Here is a 16,758-nt window from a genome sequence, read left to right as displayed (position 1 = left end):
CATAATCAATTTTATTTTTTTCCAGTAGCATTTAAGGAAATCAGAAATGCGTTTGATTTGTTTAAATTAACTCCAGAAGAAAAAAATGATTTTCCTGAGAATAATCGGAAGAGAGATGAAATACCGCCAGACTATAAAGTCACAGAAGACCACAAAGCCAAGGAAAACAAGCCGTCACTTAAAGAAAGAAGAAATACAAGAGATGAGACTGACACGTGGGCATATATAGCTGCAGAAGGTGACCAAGAAGTTCTGGACAGCGCGATCCGAGTGGAGGAGAGTCCTGGTGAGTTTGTGTGACTGTCTGCATTTTCTCAGGGCTGTGTGCAGAGCTCTCTCCTCACCTTCCTCTCCTCTCTGCAGTTGTTATGGTCTCGGGATGGAGTAGAAAACTGTTTCAGTCTATTTTCTGATTCCCTTTAGAATAGCTCAGCACATTTACAATTACAGAGATTTTTGGTTTGCTACCTTATCTCCTCTTGTCAAGTTGTCTGATTGTATCTCTTACTAGATTGCTTTCAGAAAACTGTCAAAATACAGACTTTGTATTCTTCCCTTTCAACTTTGTAGTAAATAACACTAAATGAGGTTATATTGTGAGTGCTGTTCTGAAATACTGGAATTAGCTGAGGAGGCAAGGGCTGTGTATAGAATGAGGAATAAAAGTATATTTATGTATTTATAACTAGGGCAGGGGTTTAGAGATTTGTCTGATAAAATTATAAATCTTGTAAAACAGTTGAAGTTTTGAAATATTTGGGGATATATAACAAGCTAGATGTTAGGTGACCCTCTTACTGCAAAACACCTAGGTTCTGGGATCCTTGGTAACATGATTGCCCAGCTGGTTGGAAACTGGGTTAGTTTCTTCAGCCAGCATACGGTGGGGGTTGCAGGGGCCAGGAGGGTACTGGGCTGCCCAGATGTCAGATAGCAGCACTGCTGTTGAGACACCAGGCAACAAAGAATAGTCCCTCATCAGGAAGATCCCCTGGAGAAGGCAATGACAGCTGATTCCAGTATTCTTGCCTGGAGAATCCCATGGACAGAGGAGCCTGGCAGGCTACAGTCCATGGGATCATAACAGTCAGACATGACTTAGTGACTTACCAGCAACAAATACCTTTTGGGAGGTGGGGCTACTATACACATATGTTTGTATATATAATCTGGAGAGTAAGCCACATCTTTGTTTTCAGAGGACAAAGGTGTGCAATTAAAAGTCAGAGACAGAGTCTGTCATACAGAGTGAAGTTAATCAGAAAGAGAAAAACAAAATATTGTATATTAGTGCCTATTTGTGGAATCTAGAAAAATGGTATGCTGGTGCTAAGTCACTTCAGTCATGTTCGATTCTGTGTGACCCCATAGATGGCAGCCCACCAGGCTCCCCCGTCCCTGGGATTCTCCAGACAAGAACACTGGAGTGGGTTGCCATTTCCTTCCAATGCATGGAAGTAAAAAGTGAAAGTGAAGCCGCTCAGTCGTGTCCAACTCTTAGCGACCCCATGGACTGCAGCCTACCAGGCTCCTCCATCCATGGGATTGTTTCTGTGTTGGGATGTCCTTAAATCCTTTTAACTTTTTTTTTCTCCAAGTATAGTTGATACACAGTGTTGTTAAAGTGTACAGCAAAGTGATTCAGTTACACATACACACATATATTCTTCCGATTGTTTTCCATTATAAGTTATTACATGATACGGAATATAGCTCCTTGTGCTATACAGTAGGTCTTTGTTTATCTATGTTATGTATAGGAGTTTGTATCTTTTAATCCCAAACTGCTAATTTAGTCCCCTCCCCTTTCCCCTTTGGTAACCATTAGTTTGTTTTCTGTGAGTCTGTTTCTGTTTTGTCAGTAAATTCATTTGCATCTTTTTTTTTTTAGATTCCATATGATATTTGTCTTTTTTATGTCTGACTCACTTCACTTAGTATGGTCATCTCCAGGTCCATCCATGTTGCTGCAGATGGCATGATTTCACTCTTTTATGGCTGACTAGTATTCCTTTGGATATATATATGTATATACACACACATATGTGTACACACACACATTTTCTTTATACATTAATCTATCGATGAACATATTGGATATTTAAGTTGCTTCCATGTCTTGACTGTTGTAAATAGTGCTGCTGTGAACATAGGGCTCCATGTATCTTTTTAAATTAGTTTTCATCTTTTCTAGATATATGCCCAAGAGTAGGATTGCTAGGTCATATAGTAGTTCTGTTTTTAGATTTTTGAGAAACTTCCATATTGTTCTCCATAGTGGCTATATCAACTTACATTCCCAGTTTTTAGAAGGGTTCCCTTTTCTCCATGCCTTCTCCAGCATTTATTGTTCGTAGATTTTTTCTAATGATGGCCTTTCTAACCGATGGGAGGTACTGGCTGTAGCTTTGATTTGCTTTTCTCTAATAATTAGCTATGTTGAGCATCTTTTCCTGTTAGTCATCTGTTTAAATCCTTTAACTCTTACTATCAAACATTTGTGCCTTTCACTGTTTAAAATAGTACAGCCATTTTGAGTTCTTCCCAAATGTCCTCTATTCCACTGCCAGTTAGGGAATAAAGATTTTCATCCCTAGTGTTGATGAGCCCATGGGTCGGACATGGGTTGGGAAACTAGCACTTGCATCCCTTGTAGTGGGGGTATCTCAGGGCCCTGGTGGCTGTGGGGCTTGGTGCGAGTACTTGCAGGGGGAGAAGCTTGAGCCAAGTCTGACAGGATCACAGGCAATGACTTATTTATATTTAGAGTGACTTTACCTGCATGAGTATTGGAAGCAGTGTACATTCATCCCTTGTGTAACGTTAACCCTCTGTCTCGGGCCCTTCTGGTTGGGGAGGGCTGACCAGCTGTCCAAGAAGAATGGCCAAAGGAACAAATCACAGGGCTTCCTCTTACTGAAGCCCTGTGATTTCTCGCTTTCTTTCAGCTACTAAAATTCATGTTACTGTTTTACAGTTAATAAGATACCTATTAGTCTTTATGCCTCTTCATGTATGACATCTAAAAGTGGACAATTCATATTACTACCCAAAGAAAGTCAGAAATTTAATGAGAGACTCAGATAATGACGTAAGTTTAAAGTGTAACATTTGGGTTAGGACACCATATGCTTAAATAAAATGGCATTGTATTTTTTATAGTCCATAAAAGTATATCTTAATAAGGCTCTTCTGTGTTGCAGATGGCAGACAGCAGGTTCTGAGTCTGGGCATGGATCTGCAGCTGGAGTGGATGAGACTGGAGGACTTCCAGAAGCATCTTGATGGAGAAGATGAGAATGTTACTACAGCGGATGTGATTCCAAGCAGTGAGTAGTTTTGGAATTATAGAGATCTTCTTCATGAATCTAGTTATTGAAACCTAATTTATCTTTTCTTTCATTTTAGATTTATTGAGGGATGCTGTGAAAAATGGGGATTATATTACTGTGAAGGTTGCACTTAACTCAAGTGAAGAATATAACCTGGACCAAGAGGTGAAGTGTCTTTGTAAAAATCTGATGAAAGGAAGATGCAAAATAGCTCTATTAAAATAACTCAGGTTTATTCTTTAACTATAAAAGTAATACATTTTCACTTTATAAGAGTCAAACATTGTAGAAACGTATAGTAGAATTACAGTTCTTGTAATTCCAGCCATGTATAAATGCCCTTTAGTTACCATGATATGCCTGGTTTTGTCTATGGTTTAACCTCTGCATTTTGAGGGGAAAGTGACTCCTTGTTTTGTCACCATTTGTTTTTGATTGATAGTTGCCTATTTACAGCAACTGTCCCTCTTTCTGTTGTTTTGGGGGTTTTTTTTGACCATGCCCTTGGCTTGCCAGATTTTATTTCCTGGACCAGGGATTGAACTCATGCCCTCTGCAGTGGAAACACAGTGTTAACCACTGGACCTCCAGGGAAGTCCCCAATCTTTTATTATTGTTGCTGAGTTTTTTCACACTGATTTATAAGCATACTTAAATAGAAGCATATTAACCCTTTCTGTTTTATGTTTTTGAGTCTTACTGCTTGGTGCTTGGGGAGATTTTTATTTTTAGGTAGTTACATCATTTGATCTTTTCCTTTATGGCTTTTGGTTATCTAATCTTGCTTAGAAAATATTTTTATATATTCCTTTTTTTTTACTTTTCTTGCTTTAATTGTGGACTTTTTAGGTTTAATCCCTTAGGATTACATTAAAGTAGATTAATTTGGCTCAGAATTGACATGTTAACATTTTGAGTCTTTTTTTGAGAAATGTATCTACTCTACATTCATTTAGCTCATCATTTCTTCTCTTAAACCAGATTCTTTGGGTTTTTTCTTCATGTAGTTCTTGTACATTTATTTTAGATGCATTCATACAAATCATCTTATTATGTTCATTGGGATCTTTCTCTCCCACACTTTTGCTACCACGTGTGTAACAAAACCAACACAGGATTCGAGCGGGATGACACTGCTGATGCTCGCGGCTGCAGGAGGGCAGGACGACCTGCTGAGGCTGCTCCTCAGGAAGGGGGCGAAGGTGAATGGTCGGCAGAAGAATGGGACTACAGCACTCATCCACGCCGCCGAGAAGGTGGGCCCTGCAGCATGCTGTGCTTTCACAGTCTTGGAGACAGATCTGTGTCTGCGGGGCAGTGTGCTAGTCACGCAGTCACATAACTTAGTTCAGTTCATCTATGACTTGTCATAAATCAGTGTTTTTATTGACAGTTGTACTTTGAAACTTCCAAATATCGTCTGTCTAGTTGGAGGTGATTTGTATTGAAAAAGAACTTCTGATTAAGGTATTAATATTGATTTAATTCTTAGAATTTTAAAAAATCTCTTCCAATCTAAAGTATTCCTTTGGTTAATAATTTAATTACAATAGTCCCATGTTATCTTATTAAAGGACTGAGATGAAGAGGTTCTTTATCTTGAAATCAGTGGTTAAACTTGAGGTTGAAGTTGCTGGCAGACAGTGTGTGGCTGTGCAGGGTGCCAGCGGGAGGGGCTGCTCCATGCAGGGTCCTCCTGGGACCCTGGAGGGCGGGGGCGGGAGGGAGGAGCGAAAGCGGTGGTCTAGGGTATTCACCAACCTGCAGGAGATAGAATCTGAGTACTTTTGCTAATGGCTAGAAATTTCAAAACATCTTGAAATATCTTGTAAAGAATTTGAGGGGATTAAATCCTTTTTTTTTTTTTTAACAGAACTTTTTAACTACTGTGGCTATTCTTTTGGAAGCAGGAGCTTTTGTAAACGTCCAGCAGAACAATGGTGAGACGGCACTAATGAAGGTAAATGCCTCCCTGGGAGCATGTTCTCCACAGGACCTCCCACTGCCACTGTACTGGGACTGGTGATCAACGGGGACAAGACAGTCTGTGGACTTGAAGGGGTTGCAGCTGAGTGACAGAAACAGTCCCAGAAAGACGGAGTTACTGGGTGTGATGAGAGGAAGCACATGGAGCTGTGGGCTCTGTAACCTGGTGGCCAAGCTTTGTGGATTCAAGCTGAGTCTTGGAGGGAAGCTGGCAGCTGGCTCAGCTGCATCCTGAAGACCTAGGTTGGCTGGGATAAACCATGTCAGTGGAAGGGGACAGGGTGTGCCCTGCAGAGACCTGGGCATGGAGCAGATGGATGGGGATTCGTTACTTCACATTGGTGACTTCATCTCCTTGGCCTCAGGTTTCCTCACCTGTGTGTGGATTGTGGAAGCTTGGAGAAGCTCTCCACCCCCACCCACAGCTCCAGGTTTTCTGGCCTGAGGTGCTGTCCACCCAGCAGGTCGTGACCCTGTTGTGGAGGCTGTGGCTCCCGCCGCCTCCATGAAGGGAGAGCTCACCAGGGGCTGGTGGCTGCGGTTCCTCTTCTAACCTTCCTTCCTGAGTCAGGCAGATGGTCAGACCCCTCGTTCACCATGGGCCGGACCCTGAGGCTGTGCTGGACTCTTTGCCATTCTTCTTCCACACTAGGGGGTTAAAACTTGTTCACTGCTGGTGTTTCTGTTTCATTTTTGGTTCATAGAAAAGTTTATTTTGTTCAGGCACCCTCTTGAATTTTAGTTATCCTTTATGTGTTCCCATTGAAGTATGTTTAGAGCATAAGTGGCAGCTGAAAGCATGAATTTAAAACTTATTGAGAAATCACCAGGCACATTCTAAACAACAGATATTTAAATAGGAGCATAAAGGGTGTGTGTGGAGTGTGGGGTGCACAAAACTGTCTACATCTGTACCAAGGAAGTAGGAGTTCATTCAGATAGCAGCTGGGAGCCTTCAAAAAGTTTAACCTCGAGAAAGACTTAATCTGAATAGAGGCTGGACTTTGATGCTGCTGTGTAATATCCCCCATTACAGTAGGTGGCATGGATTGGTTTGCAGACTTGTAATAGGATTTTTATACCTACTGTAAATGCTCAGGTGATTAACATGTGAATCTTAAGCTCAGGAGAGAGGTAGGCTAAACTCAAATTGGGAGGGAAATGGCAGAGAAGCAGGAGGGAGGGACAGTCGCAGGAGGACCACAGGACTTCTGTTTCCAAGCCAGTTTCCAACCCCAGGGATCCTTCTCCATGGAGAACTCGGCTCAGAGAGAAACAGACACTGATCACAGCTGAGTGATTTTTACTCCTTTACTCCTGACACAGGCTTGTAAAAGAGGAAACTCAGACATTGTCCGGCTGGTCATTGAATGTGGAGCTGACTGCAATATTCTGTCAAAGCACCAGAACAGTGCGCTGCATTTTGCAAAGCAGTGCAACAACGTGCTGGTGTATGACCTGCTGAAGAGCCACTTAGAGACGTAAGTGTGGGAGGAGTGTGCCCTGGATGTAGTGGACAGTGTGTATGTAACTGCTCAGAAAAAGATAAGTACAAGTCACAATGGGTTTCTGGTCTAAGAAGATGAATTTTAAAAGTGGTATACAAAGTCTGCAAATTATTGAGGACTTAGAAACCTTCAAACTTAATGCTGTTCTATCTAGGAGTATCATCTTAAAATCTTAATTACACTCTTAACTTGGCTTCCAAACATTTTCTTAAAGCCATTTAAACTTCATTGTTTCTAAGAGATATAATTTTTGAGAGCAGTTTTTAGGTTCTGAGCAAAGTTGAAAAGAAAGTAGCAATTTCCCACATGCATTGTCCTACCCTGGCAGTGAGGCTGTTACAGTCAATGGACCCCCAGTGATGGGGACCCACCATCATGGCTGACCCACACATCCCCCTGACCTAGAGCCCCCTGAGGTTCCCCTTGGTGTCACAAATCCTGTTTTCGGGCGAATGTGTGATGACGTGTACCCACCATCGCCCTGTCACACACTCAACTCACCACCCTAAACATCCTCTGTGCTCCCCACCTGTTCAACTTGCCCAAACCCTGGAGACCACTGGTGTTTTTACTGCTAGTTGGACTCATACAGTATTTGCCCTTTTCCAGGTTTGCATCTTTGTGATAGCATTCATGTCTTCCCGTCTTTACGCAGCCTGATAAACTTGTTTCTTTTTAGTGCTGAATGGTTATTACACTGTCTGGAAATTATCACAATTTAGTTATTCAAGTTCCTGCCTTTTCAAATGAATTCAAAATCATCAGATGTTATTGGAAGTCCATATAATTTAGTAGCTCTTTATTACTTCTCTTGCTCACATGTAACAGGAGCTTCAGGAGCAGTACTACTGTAGGTAAGGTGCTTTCTGTAGGTAGCAGAGCCCCTCTCCTCCCCGCCCACCAAGGTAAGATAGGACCTGGATCTTCACACCTGAAAGATGGTTATTCTCATTCCAGATATAGGCAAATTTCTGACAAGAGACAAAAAGAGAGGCAAAAGGGGGTGTTTCTAGCAACCTGGGCTGCCATCCCTGAGAGCCTCAGCAGCCAGGTATTGGTTGTAGGTGGCCACCAAGTAGAGAGACTAGCCTGCCTGCTTTGCCCACGGCTGAGGAGGGGTCTGGGCATTGCTGGGCTTTGTTTCACATATGTGAGTAAATGGTTTTGGAGATTTTATGCTCCTTAAAGCAGAGCATCTTTTGGAAGGTAGCAGGGGGGGTTCGGGTCAGGTCAGTTACACTTTACCTGCAGGATAGTCTCAAAATACTTTCTGAATTAGCACCAATCATTTTATTTGACTGCTTTCTAAACCAAGTACTATTAACAAGACTTTGTGTGACAATTCTTGGCTTTATTTTCTAGCAGAATTCTTATTTCTGATTCTCCTTGATCATTCATGCACTCACTTGACGAGTGTGTGTTCAGCTCCAACTGTGTGCCTGGCACAACGCAAGAGACTTGGGGGATAGGGCGTGAGAGGACATCTAGGACAGACAGGTGTGTGCTGAGCACACAGGAGTTCTCAGAACAAAGAGCAAGGGGCAGGAGTTTTTCAAGATGGCTCTGGGGAGGCTTCACTAGTCCGACTGTTTTGTGCCTCAAGATTTTCTTTCTTACATGAACAGCGTTTACTCTGCTTTTTTATTAGACTTTCTAGAGTAGCTGAAGAAACTATCAAGGATTACTTTGAAGCACGTCTTGCGCTACTGGAACCAGTCTTCCCAATAGCGTGCCATCGCCTCTGTGAGGGGCCAGATTTCTCAATGGATTTCAATTACAGACCCCCACAGACTATACCAGAAGGTAAGCCTTGTTTTTCTCCCACTTTGAAATGTGGCATTATAAACATTAATAACTTTTTCTTTGAAGAAAACCTTAACAAACTCCATCATGTATACTAATTATATAAAATAGGTAAGAACAAAATGCAGTCGATACCATTGTAGCTGACCCTGAGGAGTCTACACAGCAGTCTTTACATTTGTTTTAGAAGTTTAATAATACTTATTAAAATTTACTGAAATCTAGCTTTCAACATGGTTTAAGCCCAGAATCAGTATTTTTCTTGAGTTTTATTATTGAGTCTTGCTCTTTTGAAGACATCAAGAATAAAGAAAATGTGTTGCCCCATTGTAAAGTTGAGTAGTAAGAGATGAGAATTTCAGTCCTGCCCCCTATGAGTTTATGCTTAACAGCTACTTGGCAGGTGAGACCATGGCCGCCTCTAGGACACGGGTGCCGAATATATGGAATGGAGACAGCACTCTCTTGGCCTGAAAGGTCGGAATTGGGTTGGGTTCTGGCTTTTGTTTTGTTTGTTCTTGTTCAGTTGCTCAGTCGTGTCCCAACTCTGCAACCCCATGGACTGCAGCATGCCACACACTGTCCTCCTCTATCTCCCAGAGTTTGCTCAAACTCAATGGAGTCAGTGATACCATCTCATCCTTTGCTGCCCCCTTCTCCTCCTGCCTTCAGTCTTTCCCAGCATCAGGGTTCTTTTCCAGTGAGTGTGCTCTTCACATCTGGTGGCCAAACAATTTGAGCTTCAGCATCAGTCCTTCCAATATATACTCAGGGTTGATTTCCTTTAAGATCAACTGGTTTGAAATGTTTTGTTTAAATATTTGTTAATAGAAACTTAAGCTACAGCTCTACCAATCAAAGCCAGTCATTCCTAACATCCTAGTTGTTAGTCAGCTGTGGATTTGACTGTCCAAGTGGACCGTGTGCACTGCTGGGCATCCACACCAGTGCTCCGGTGCAGCTGGATAGCCCTGGGTTACACGTGGCTTTTTCTGCACATGCACAATGTCTGCAACCACTAACAATGTTTTCTACTCATCTGAAATCTTACCAAGATAGCCAGCTATCCTGACTCTTGAGACTTGGCATATGATCTTCTCAGTCTGCTCTCAAAGCCCCACCCAGACCAGGACTTTCAGCCAACACCTTTAAAAGTAATCAAGTTTGACAGACATTGACCTTGGTATCCTGAGGGGTATGTAGCTCTTAAAATTGAAGGAAAACAATTTATATTGATAACCATGAAACAAATGCCAGCAAATTGATTAGAGTACCTTGGTCATACCCTTTGTTTGGATCAAGTATGTGTGTGTCAGACTAGGGCTAAGGACCACTCCGCTCCTGGATCCCAGTTCTGGATCCCAGTCTCAGGTTGGCAGGAACATAAACATGACCTTCATGAATACGTTTTCTAATAGGATTCCCCTGTGGATGGCCTGTGCACTTAAGCTCCCATGATGTCCTCAAGCTCTGCGAGGTGCCGTCTTTGGATGGAAATTAAAATCTGTATTTACATCTCCTCGATTCAGGCTCTGGCGTCCTGCTGTTTATCTTCCATGCAAACTTTCTGGGTAAAGAGGTCATTGCTCGCCTCTGTGGACCATGTAGTGTACAAGCTGTTGTTTTAAATGATAAATTTCAACTTCCTGTTTTTCTGGTAAGTCTCTGTAGTTCATTACTGATGAGTACATTCTTCTAATCAAAAGCAGGGATGACCTATAAATTCTTCTATTAATTGCAGTTTTTGGAAATGGCAATAACCCAATAATCATTGTTTTAAAATTCCCATGGTCTAGAAACTAATTTTAAATATGCCTTTAAATGCATTATAATTAAAAATGTTCACTTAAAATTCAAAGAGAAAAGCATGCTGTTGATGTTTCAAAAAATCCGAATAACTCTTTGAAGCAGTTTGGAATTCTGGCACAGCTAATATTTCCAAATTTAAATGCAGACACTGTGCTGCTTGTTATTTGTTTAGTTATCTTAGTGACCACTTTACTCTAATTTTTTTTAATTAAAAATGCCCTTGAAGATGTTCCCTGGTGGCTCAGACAGTAAAGCTGCCCAGAATGCAGGAGACCCAGGTTCGATCCCTGGGTCAGGAAGATCCCTGGAGAAGGAAATGGCAACCCACTCCAGTACTCTTACCTAGAAAATTCCATGGATGGAGGAGCCTGGTGGGTAGAGTCCACGGGGTTGCAAAGAGTTGGACATGACTGAGCGACTTTGCTTTCACTTGCCATATACAAGTCTGTCCTTAGGCTGAATTAAAATTAACTGGTTATGAAGATTTTTAATACTCATGTTATATATATATGACTGGGTACATATTAATGAAGGATTTATCTCTATATTGCTTTTCCAGATGAAGGTATCTAAGTCAAGGGAAAAGTAATCACAGCATGTTGCCTTATAAAGAAACACAAACAAAATGTGTATTTTCTTCTGTGTCATTAGAGTCTAAAGATGTCTGGAGTCTGGCTGTTACTAGATAGAGATGGCTGTCTACAAAAATGCTCATCTTTCATTTGCTCTCTTCCCCAGGACAGTCATTTTGTTTACTCATTCAGCCCTGTGGCAGGCCTCAATAAAATGTTCATAAGGCTGACGGAAGCACCTTCTGCTAAGGTGAGAATCCTTTCCTTGCCATCTAGTGTCACTGCTTGGGTGTTTCTTCAAGTTTTCAGGATCGTTGTGTTCCTGCCTAGATCTGAGATGGGCTCAACCCTCTTGATGTCCATGGTACACAGCCGTAGGGAATGTTCTGTACTTTGATATCTAATTTCCACGTGTATGATCACTAGCTAGACTGAATAAGGGAGTAACCTAAAAATTCAAATACTTGGATCTTTAATTAAAGTAATGGTAATCTAGCCACTACACTGATAACCAATTTGAGAATCCTGCCAGAGAGACAGGGTTTTTTTTCCCTCTCTTCTAACTAAGGGAAACTAGAAATATATCCTGGTTTTTTTTTTCCTTTCAACAGGTTAAGTTGCTAATAGGTGCATACAGAGTACAGCTACAGTGACCAGAAAGAATTGGAAGTGTTTCTCTTAAGACCTATTTCTAAATACTCTTTGAAGCAGTTTGGAATTCTGGCACAGCTAATATTTCCAAATTTAAAGTTTCTTCTGTAAGCCTCTTGCATTGAATGCCAGTCATCTGTTACAGTCTGTTGAGATGGGACACAGTGGGTCTAACATAAAACACAGCTGTAAGTATTTGTGCAAGTGTTCTGAGTCTCAGTGTTGTGTCCAGACTATGTTTTTCCACAATGTGGAATGGTACATATGAGGATTATTTAAGAAAATTAAAACTTTTTTTTTTTTAACTTGAAAATTTTTTTTACTAGCCCTAGTGAATTTTTGTGTTAAAAAACCCCAGCAGGAATGTTACATTAAGTTACCCAGGCACTAAGATAAGGTATGAGTTTGCAGCCCTCAAAGTAGGACAAATCTTAAAAAAACTCAAGGAAGGTTGAAGGTTTGACCTTTCCAACAAGCTGTTGACATCAATCCTGAGTAAGTGACAGCTTTGTATATGTGCAGTTATCCTTTATTGTTTGTAAAGAAAATAAACCAGAATCTGAGATATAGCAGAAAAAACAAACTGGGACATTACATGAGGCATAAAAGGTGATTATTACATGTGAACTGTATCCTTGTTCTTGAACCCAAGTCATCAGATGGTCTGTTGTTCTGAACACTGGGAAGGCCAGCCACACTGTGCCTCCAGTCAAGTGATTTCCCACAGGTCTAATGCTTCCATTCTTTCAAGAAATATTTGGCAAACTAATAAACCAAGATGTCTGGATTATAGAAATGTATAAAATCATTAAGTTCGATTGGTTTTATAATTGAGTTAAATTTTAATGAAGAATTTTCAGAAATGTCTGGGTTCCAGAACCCCATCAGATACCAAGATCCAAGGATGCTCAAGTCCTTCACATGAAATGATGTTGTATCTGCATTTAACCCCTTTGAGTCCCACCTTTTACTTTTAATCATCCCTGGACTAACCCTAACCCTAAAACAAAGTAAATGCTAGGTGTTAATGTTAATTCTATATAGAGAGGGTTCCTGGTGTGCTTTTGGGGAACTTTTTTCTGCCCTAGACACAGGCAGAACTTTTGGATACTTAGAGCAAACCACGTACACTGTATAGACATTTCAGGGTTAAATTGACTTTTCCTATAGTGTCCTCAATAAAAATACAATGTTTGTCTGTTTTCTATCTCGAGTCTCAGGACTTCAGCAAAAAGGTGATGTGGAATGTCTGGTTTAGCAATAGTAATACCTGTGTTAGACTTTTCAACTGTATTGGATCCTGTACTCCTCTGCATCTGACTTCACAGCTGCAAGATGTGTGTCAGCAGCAGTGCACTTTGTCCAGGATTGTAAGAGAAGTGAGTTTTTAAAGAACATTCCTGTTATCATAAGAGCACACCTTTACAAGAGCACTGGGAATATAACCACTTGTAGAGCCATGCAAGTTAATATAGTTGTTTTCATCTAAACTCACTTCTCTCTGTAGTAGGTGAACCTAAGCAGATGTGCTCTTGGGTGGGGAAATTCTGACCCTTGTGGCTTAAGGATGACGAGGTCTTGAACCTCTCAACTGCCAACTGACAAGGCAGCTGATTAGATCAGATCAGTTAATACTTCCATATGTGTATATAATGATTGCTCTGAAAAAACCCAATTCTCAAGCAGTACCTTATCAAAGGTTTGCAGATTTGCTGCTACTACTACTGAGTATAAACCAAAGCTATCTCAAGCCCCATAACTACAACTAAGCTTAGGGCCACAGGAGATCTCAACTACAACGGGATTGCATTGCTCATTATCCAGACTCACTGAAGAGCCATTAGTACACATTTTTCTACTTCAGTTTTCTCTTAACTCTAAAAACCGTGACTCCTCAGCAATTACTACTTTCCAGTGTATATACTGGGAGAAGGAAATGGCAACCCACTCCAGTGTTCTTGCCTGGAGAATCCCAGGGATGGGGGAGCCTGGTGGGCTGCCGTCTCTGGGGTCACACAGAGTCGGACACGACTGAAGTGACTTAGCAGTGTATATACTGAGGTAAGGACATAATGCAGAACTGGTCAACTCTCATGAATGTGACTCCAACAGAAAGCACATTATACATCCTTGTTTAGGGTACCAGCACCAAAGAAAAGTACCTAATATACCTACCAATAAATGCTGAAGTATGGCTGGATGGGCAGTTACTGCCTTTGCTAGACATTCTCAACTCCTTAAATTTGTAGAATTTCTTAAGTGGAATGTCAGGAAGTTTAAATTTGAAGCTCAAGTGCTACTTTTAAAATTCATCTTGGAACTGTTACACTTCCAGATTTAAGTCATATGAAAATTTGCTAGTTTATTTAGTAGTAAGACTTTAGCATAGAGAAAGTTGACAGACTTTAGAGTGTTTTAGGGTTAGGGAATAATAACAAAACATTATTTACAAAATAAGAATTCAGAAAATTTTGAGACTTGCCTGGCAGTCCAGTGGTTAAGACTCCATGCTTCCAATGCAGGGGGTGGAGGTTCAATTCCCAATCAGGGAATTAAGATCCCACATGGCCAAATATATAAAGTCTTTGAGAATTTAGGAAAATTTCATGAATGCAGTAAAATCTGTTTCACAGTACAAACCCTTTTAAGTTATTCTGAAAAACATTGCTAGGTAAGCTCAGGACACTGAGGGCGTCTACACCACTTCCCTCTGCCAACCTGCAGGCGATGAAGCTCTTTTCCAGGCAAACCTGGCGTTTCCAGGCCTGACTTCTTCCAACTGGTACAAAAGAGCTTTATTCGTGGGCTGGAAAATGGTAATAATAACAATGGTGAGGTCCACAATCTAGTCAAGACACACTCACCCTGAGCTCCCCAAGAACCACCCTCCTGTCTGCCATCATTTTGTGGAAGAAGCTGACTTGCAGAAGCTCTCCCACAGTCTCTGTCTTGATTCATGTCTCACTACTTCCTTCCCTTGGGCCAAGATACATGTCAGTAAAAACATGATTCTTTTCACTTGAACAAAGAAAAACTTATAAGTAGTTCCTTTGTCTTGGGCACTAACCCAAAATTGTGGGTTACTTGGGGTATATTTTTTTTTTAAATCTACAACAATTTCTAGTTGTAGTCAGTGTGCCAGGGGAAGGTATACAGTTGAGGAAAACAAACCTGGATAAAGTGTCATGACTGCTCATCTATCCATAGGTTGTTTATAATCCAGTGGTAATAAATTGAAAAATAAAACAAGATTCTTCTGGCTCATTTCTCCCTTGTCATGAATTTCTCCCACAGAATGATTTCACCTGGGGGAAAAAAAGTAAATTCATTGTTAAAAAATAGTAAGTAATAGTATATATTTTTCTAAAGAAAAAACAAGGTTTCTATTACAAATAATTTGCTGGGATAGAATTCAACACCTGAAGTCATATATTTGACCTATACAAACTTTTCTATAACTAGTATTTCGTTGTGAACTCTTATACAGAGATTAAAAGTAGCTTAAGAGTTTGGAAAACCAGGTCCCTAGCCCAGAGCAGCACCACCTTGTTAAAGGCTAAGTCACAGAGTGGGGCCCAGCAGTCTGTTGTACGATTTCTGACAGAAAAATAAGACACTTCTTCCTTCTTCTAGAATTAAATATACATCTTCCATTTTATTTAACTGTCAAAGTTACTGTTTTCCTTGAAGGAAGTTTCTTTTCACTGACCAGAAAATAAAGTCGAATGAAAAGCAGTAGACTGGAATGAAAAGCAGTAGACTGGCCGTATAAAACCATATCTTCAGCATCACAGCACAGTTGGCCTATGTACATACAGGTTTTTTTCTTACCTGTATTTTTTTTTACTTAAGTAAGGAACCTACGTACAAAAACACTTTGAAAATTTAATGCCAACAAAATGCCCAGAGTATAAAGTAATTCTCTGTAAACCTATTTTCAAAGGGCAATTATAATTGATTAATCAGTAAAAAAAAAAAGTTTTTAAAAGTAAAAACATAATTTTTAAAGAGGGCAGGCAGAGTAGAGCTCCTTGGTCTAGAGCTTAAGAATCAGTGCCTTCACTACCATGCCCTGGTCAGTGACCTGAAATCCCAATAAGCCATGTGGTGTGTTGAAAATTTTTTTAAAAAACTGTTGGATCCCACCGCACACCACCACCCCCCAAGATCCTGTTCAGTAGACAATGTGTAGAGCTGGGAATTGGCATTTTCAGGAAGTTTCCAGGTGATAGTGATTCTGACTTGGAGCTTTAAGAACAACAACCCAATGTAATTCCAGGGCTGGATAACAGCCTGATAAACAGCTGTTATATTGTGTGTCCATGAGACCTCAGATGCTTTGAAAAGGTGACATTTCCCAAAAGTGTGGCCCCGGTCAGTGCTGCTCACTCACTGTGGATGCAGATCCCCTGGGACCCTATTAAGCCAGTGGTCTGATGTCATCGGTCTCATCTCACAAGCGATAATCAGGAAAGGCTGAGGTTCCTGCTCCCCAAAACCACTGTAACAAGAACAGATTAAAATCACCAGATTAGGGGTGTGGGTGAGGGAAAAATATCCTTAATACTTTTGGGATCTATTAGGATGACAATATACCATTCATGACGGTTGTCATAATGATCATAACGACTCCAAAGAACTTTATGTATAATTTTTAAAAATATTGGAAAATCTGTTTCTAAAATCCTCTTTAAAAGGTGGAAAGCAGCAAGGGAAAAAATGGGGTTCGTGTCCCAGGTTGAATCTGATTTTACGATGTTGAGTCATTTTTAAGATTATACGCTTTCCTAAGGGACACAAGACTAAAATTTTAGGCTGAGAATGACTAGAAAACAGGAGGAACTTTTTTCTGCATAAATAGGACCTGTTTATTGCATTTCTATTCCCTGTCCAGTCTTGCCTAAAGACTAATCAATATATTACTACCAGTGGGGAAAATTGGAGCTAAAAATAACCTCAAATCTTCCACAAAGAAAAGAGCAGCAACCCTCTGAATCACATACAAAGACAGAGAAGCACAGGTTTCAACTCGCCCATAAACTGTTGTACTAATGCTAACACATGGACCAAGTCATTCAGCAAGTCCTGGCATCAGGA

General features: G+C 40.7%; 2 protein-coding genes across 4 annotated transcripts in view; one reads left to right on the top strand and one right to left on the bottom strand.

Moving 5' to 3' along the window:
- The window catches only part of MPHOSPH8 (M-phase phosphoprotein 8), a 42,708-nt gene extending 30,843 nt beyond the window's left edge, over window positions 1–11,865 (top strand). Inside the window, exons 5-14 of one of the 3 annotated variants that reach the window (XM_055542595.1) lie at window positions 29–286; window positions 3,204–3,329; window positions 3,409–3,497; window positions 4,448–4,588; window positions 5,206–5,292; window positions 6,645–6,799; window positions 8,475–8,629; window positions 10,159–10,286; window positions 11,177–11,260; window positions 11,622–11,865. In XM_055542595.1, the coding sequence (XP_055398570.1) occupies window positions 29–286; window positions 3,204–3,329; window positions 3,409–3,497; window positions 4,448–4,588; window positions 5,206–5,292; window positions 6,645–6,799; window positions 8,475–8,629; window positions 10,159–10,286; window positions 11,177–11,260; window positions 11,622–11,663 (1,265 nt within the window). In that variant the 3' untranslated portion in view covers window positions 11,664–11,865. Of the gene's footprint in view, window positions 1–25; window positions 287–3,203; window positions 3,330–3,408; window positions 3,498–4,447; window positions 4,589–5,205; window positions 5,293–6,644; window positions 6,800–8,474; window positions 8,630–10,047; window positions 10,287–11,176; window positions 11,261–11,621 lie in introns of those variants that run through there. The other 2 variants (XM_055542594.1, XM_055542596.1) reach the window with 2 other exon arrangements.
- Window positions 11,866–14,844: 2,979 nt separating this feature from the next.
- The window catches only part of PSPC1 (paraspeckle component 1), a 75,919-nt gene continuing 74,005 nt past the window's right edge, over window positions 14,845–16,758 (bottom strand). The window contains exons 8-9 of the transcript XR_008701006.1: window positions 16,055–16,162; window positions 14,845–14,966 (exon numbers count right to left, since the gene is read on the bottom strand). The gene's annotated coding sequence lies outside the window, so the exon portion shown is untranslated. The remainder of the gene's footprint in view (window positions 14,967–16,054; window positions 16,163–16,758) is intronic.

This window comes from Bubalus kerabau, chromosome 12 (assembly GCF_029407905.1).
Source record: "Bubalus kerabau isolate K-KA32 ecotype Philippines breed swamp buffalo chromosome 12, PCC_UOA_SB_1v2, whole genome shotgun sequence".
NCBI lineage: Eukaryota > Metazoa > Chordata > Mammalia > Artiodactyla > Bovidae > Bubalus > Bubalus kerabau.
The sequence above is the reverse complement of the archived record's forward strand: the minus strand, read 5'-3'. Positions and strand labels throughout refer to the sequence as shown.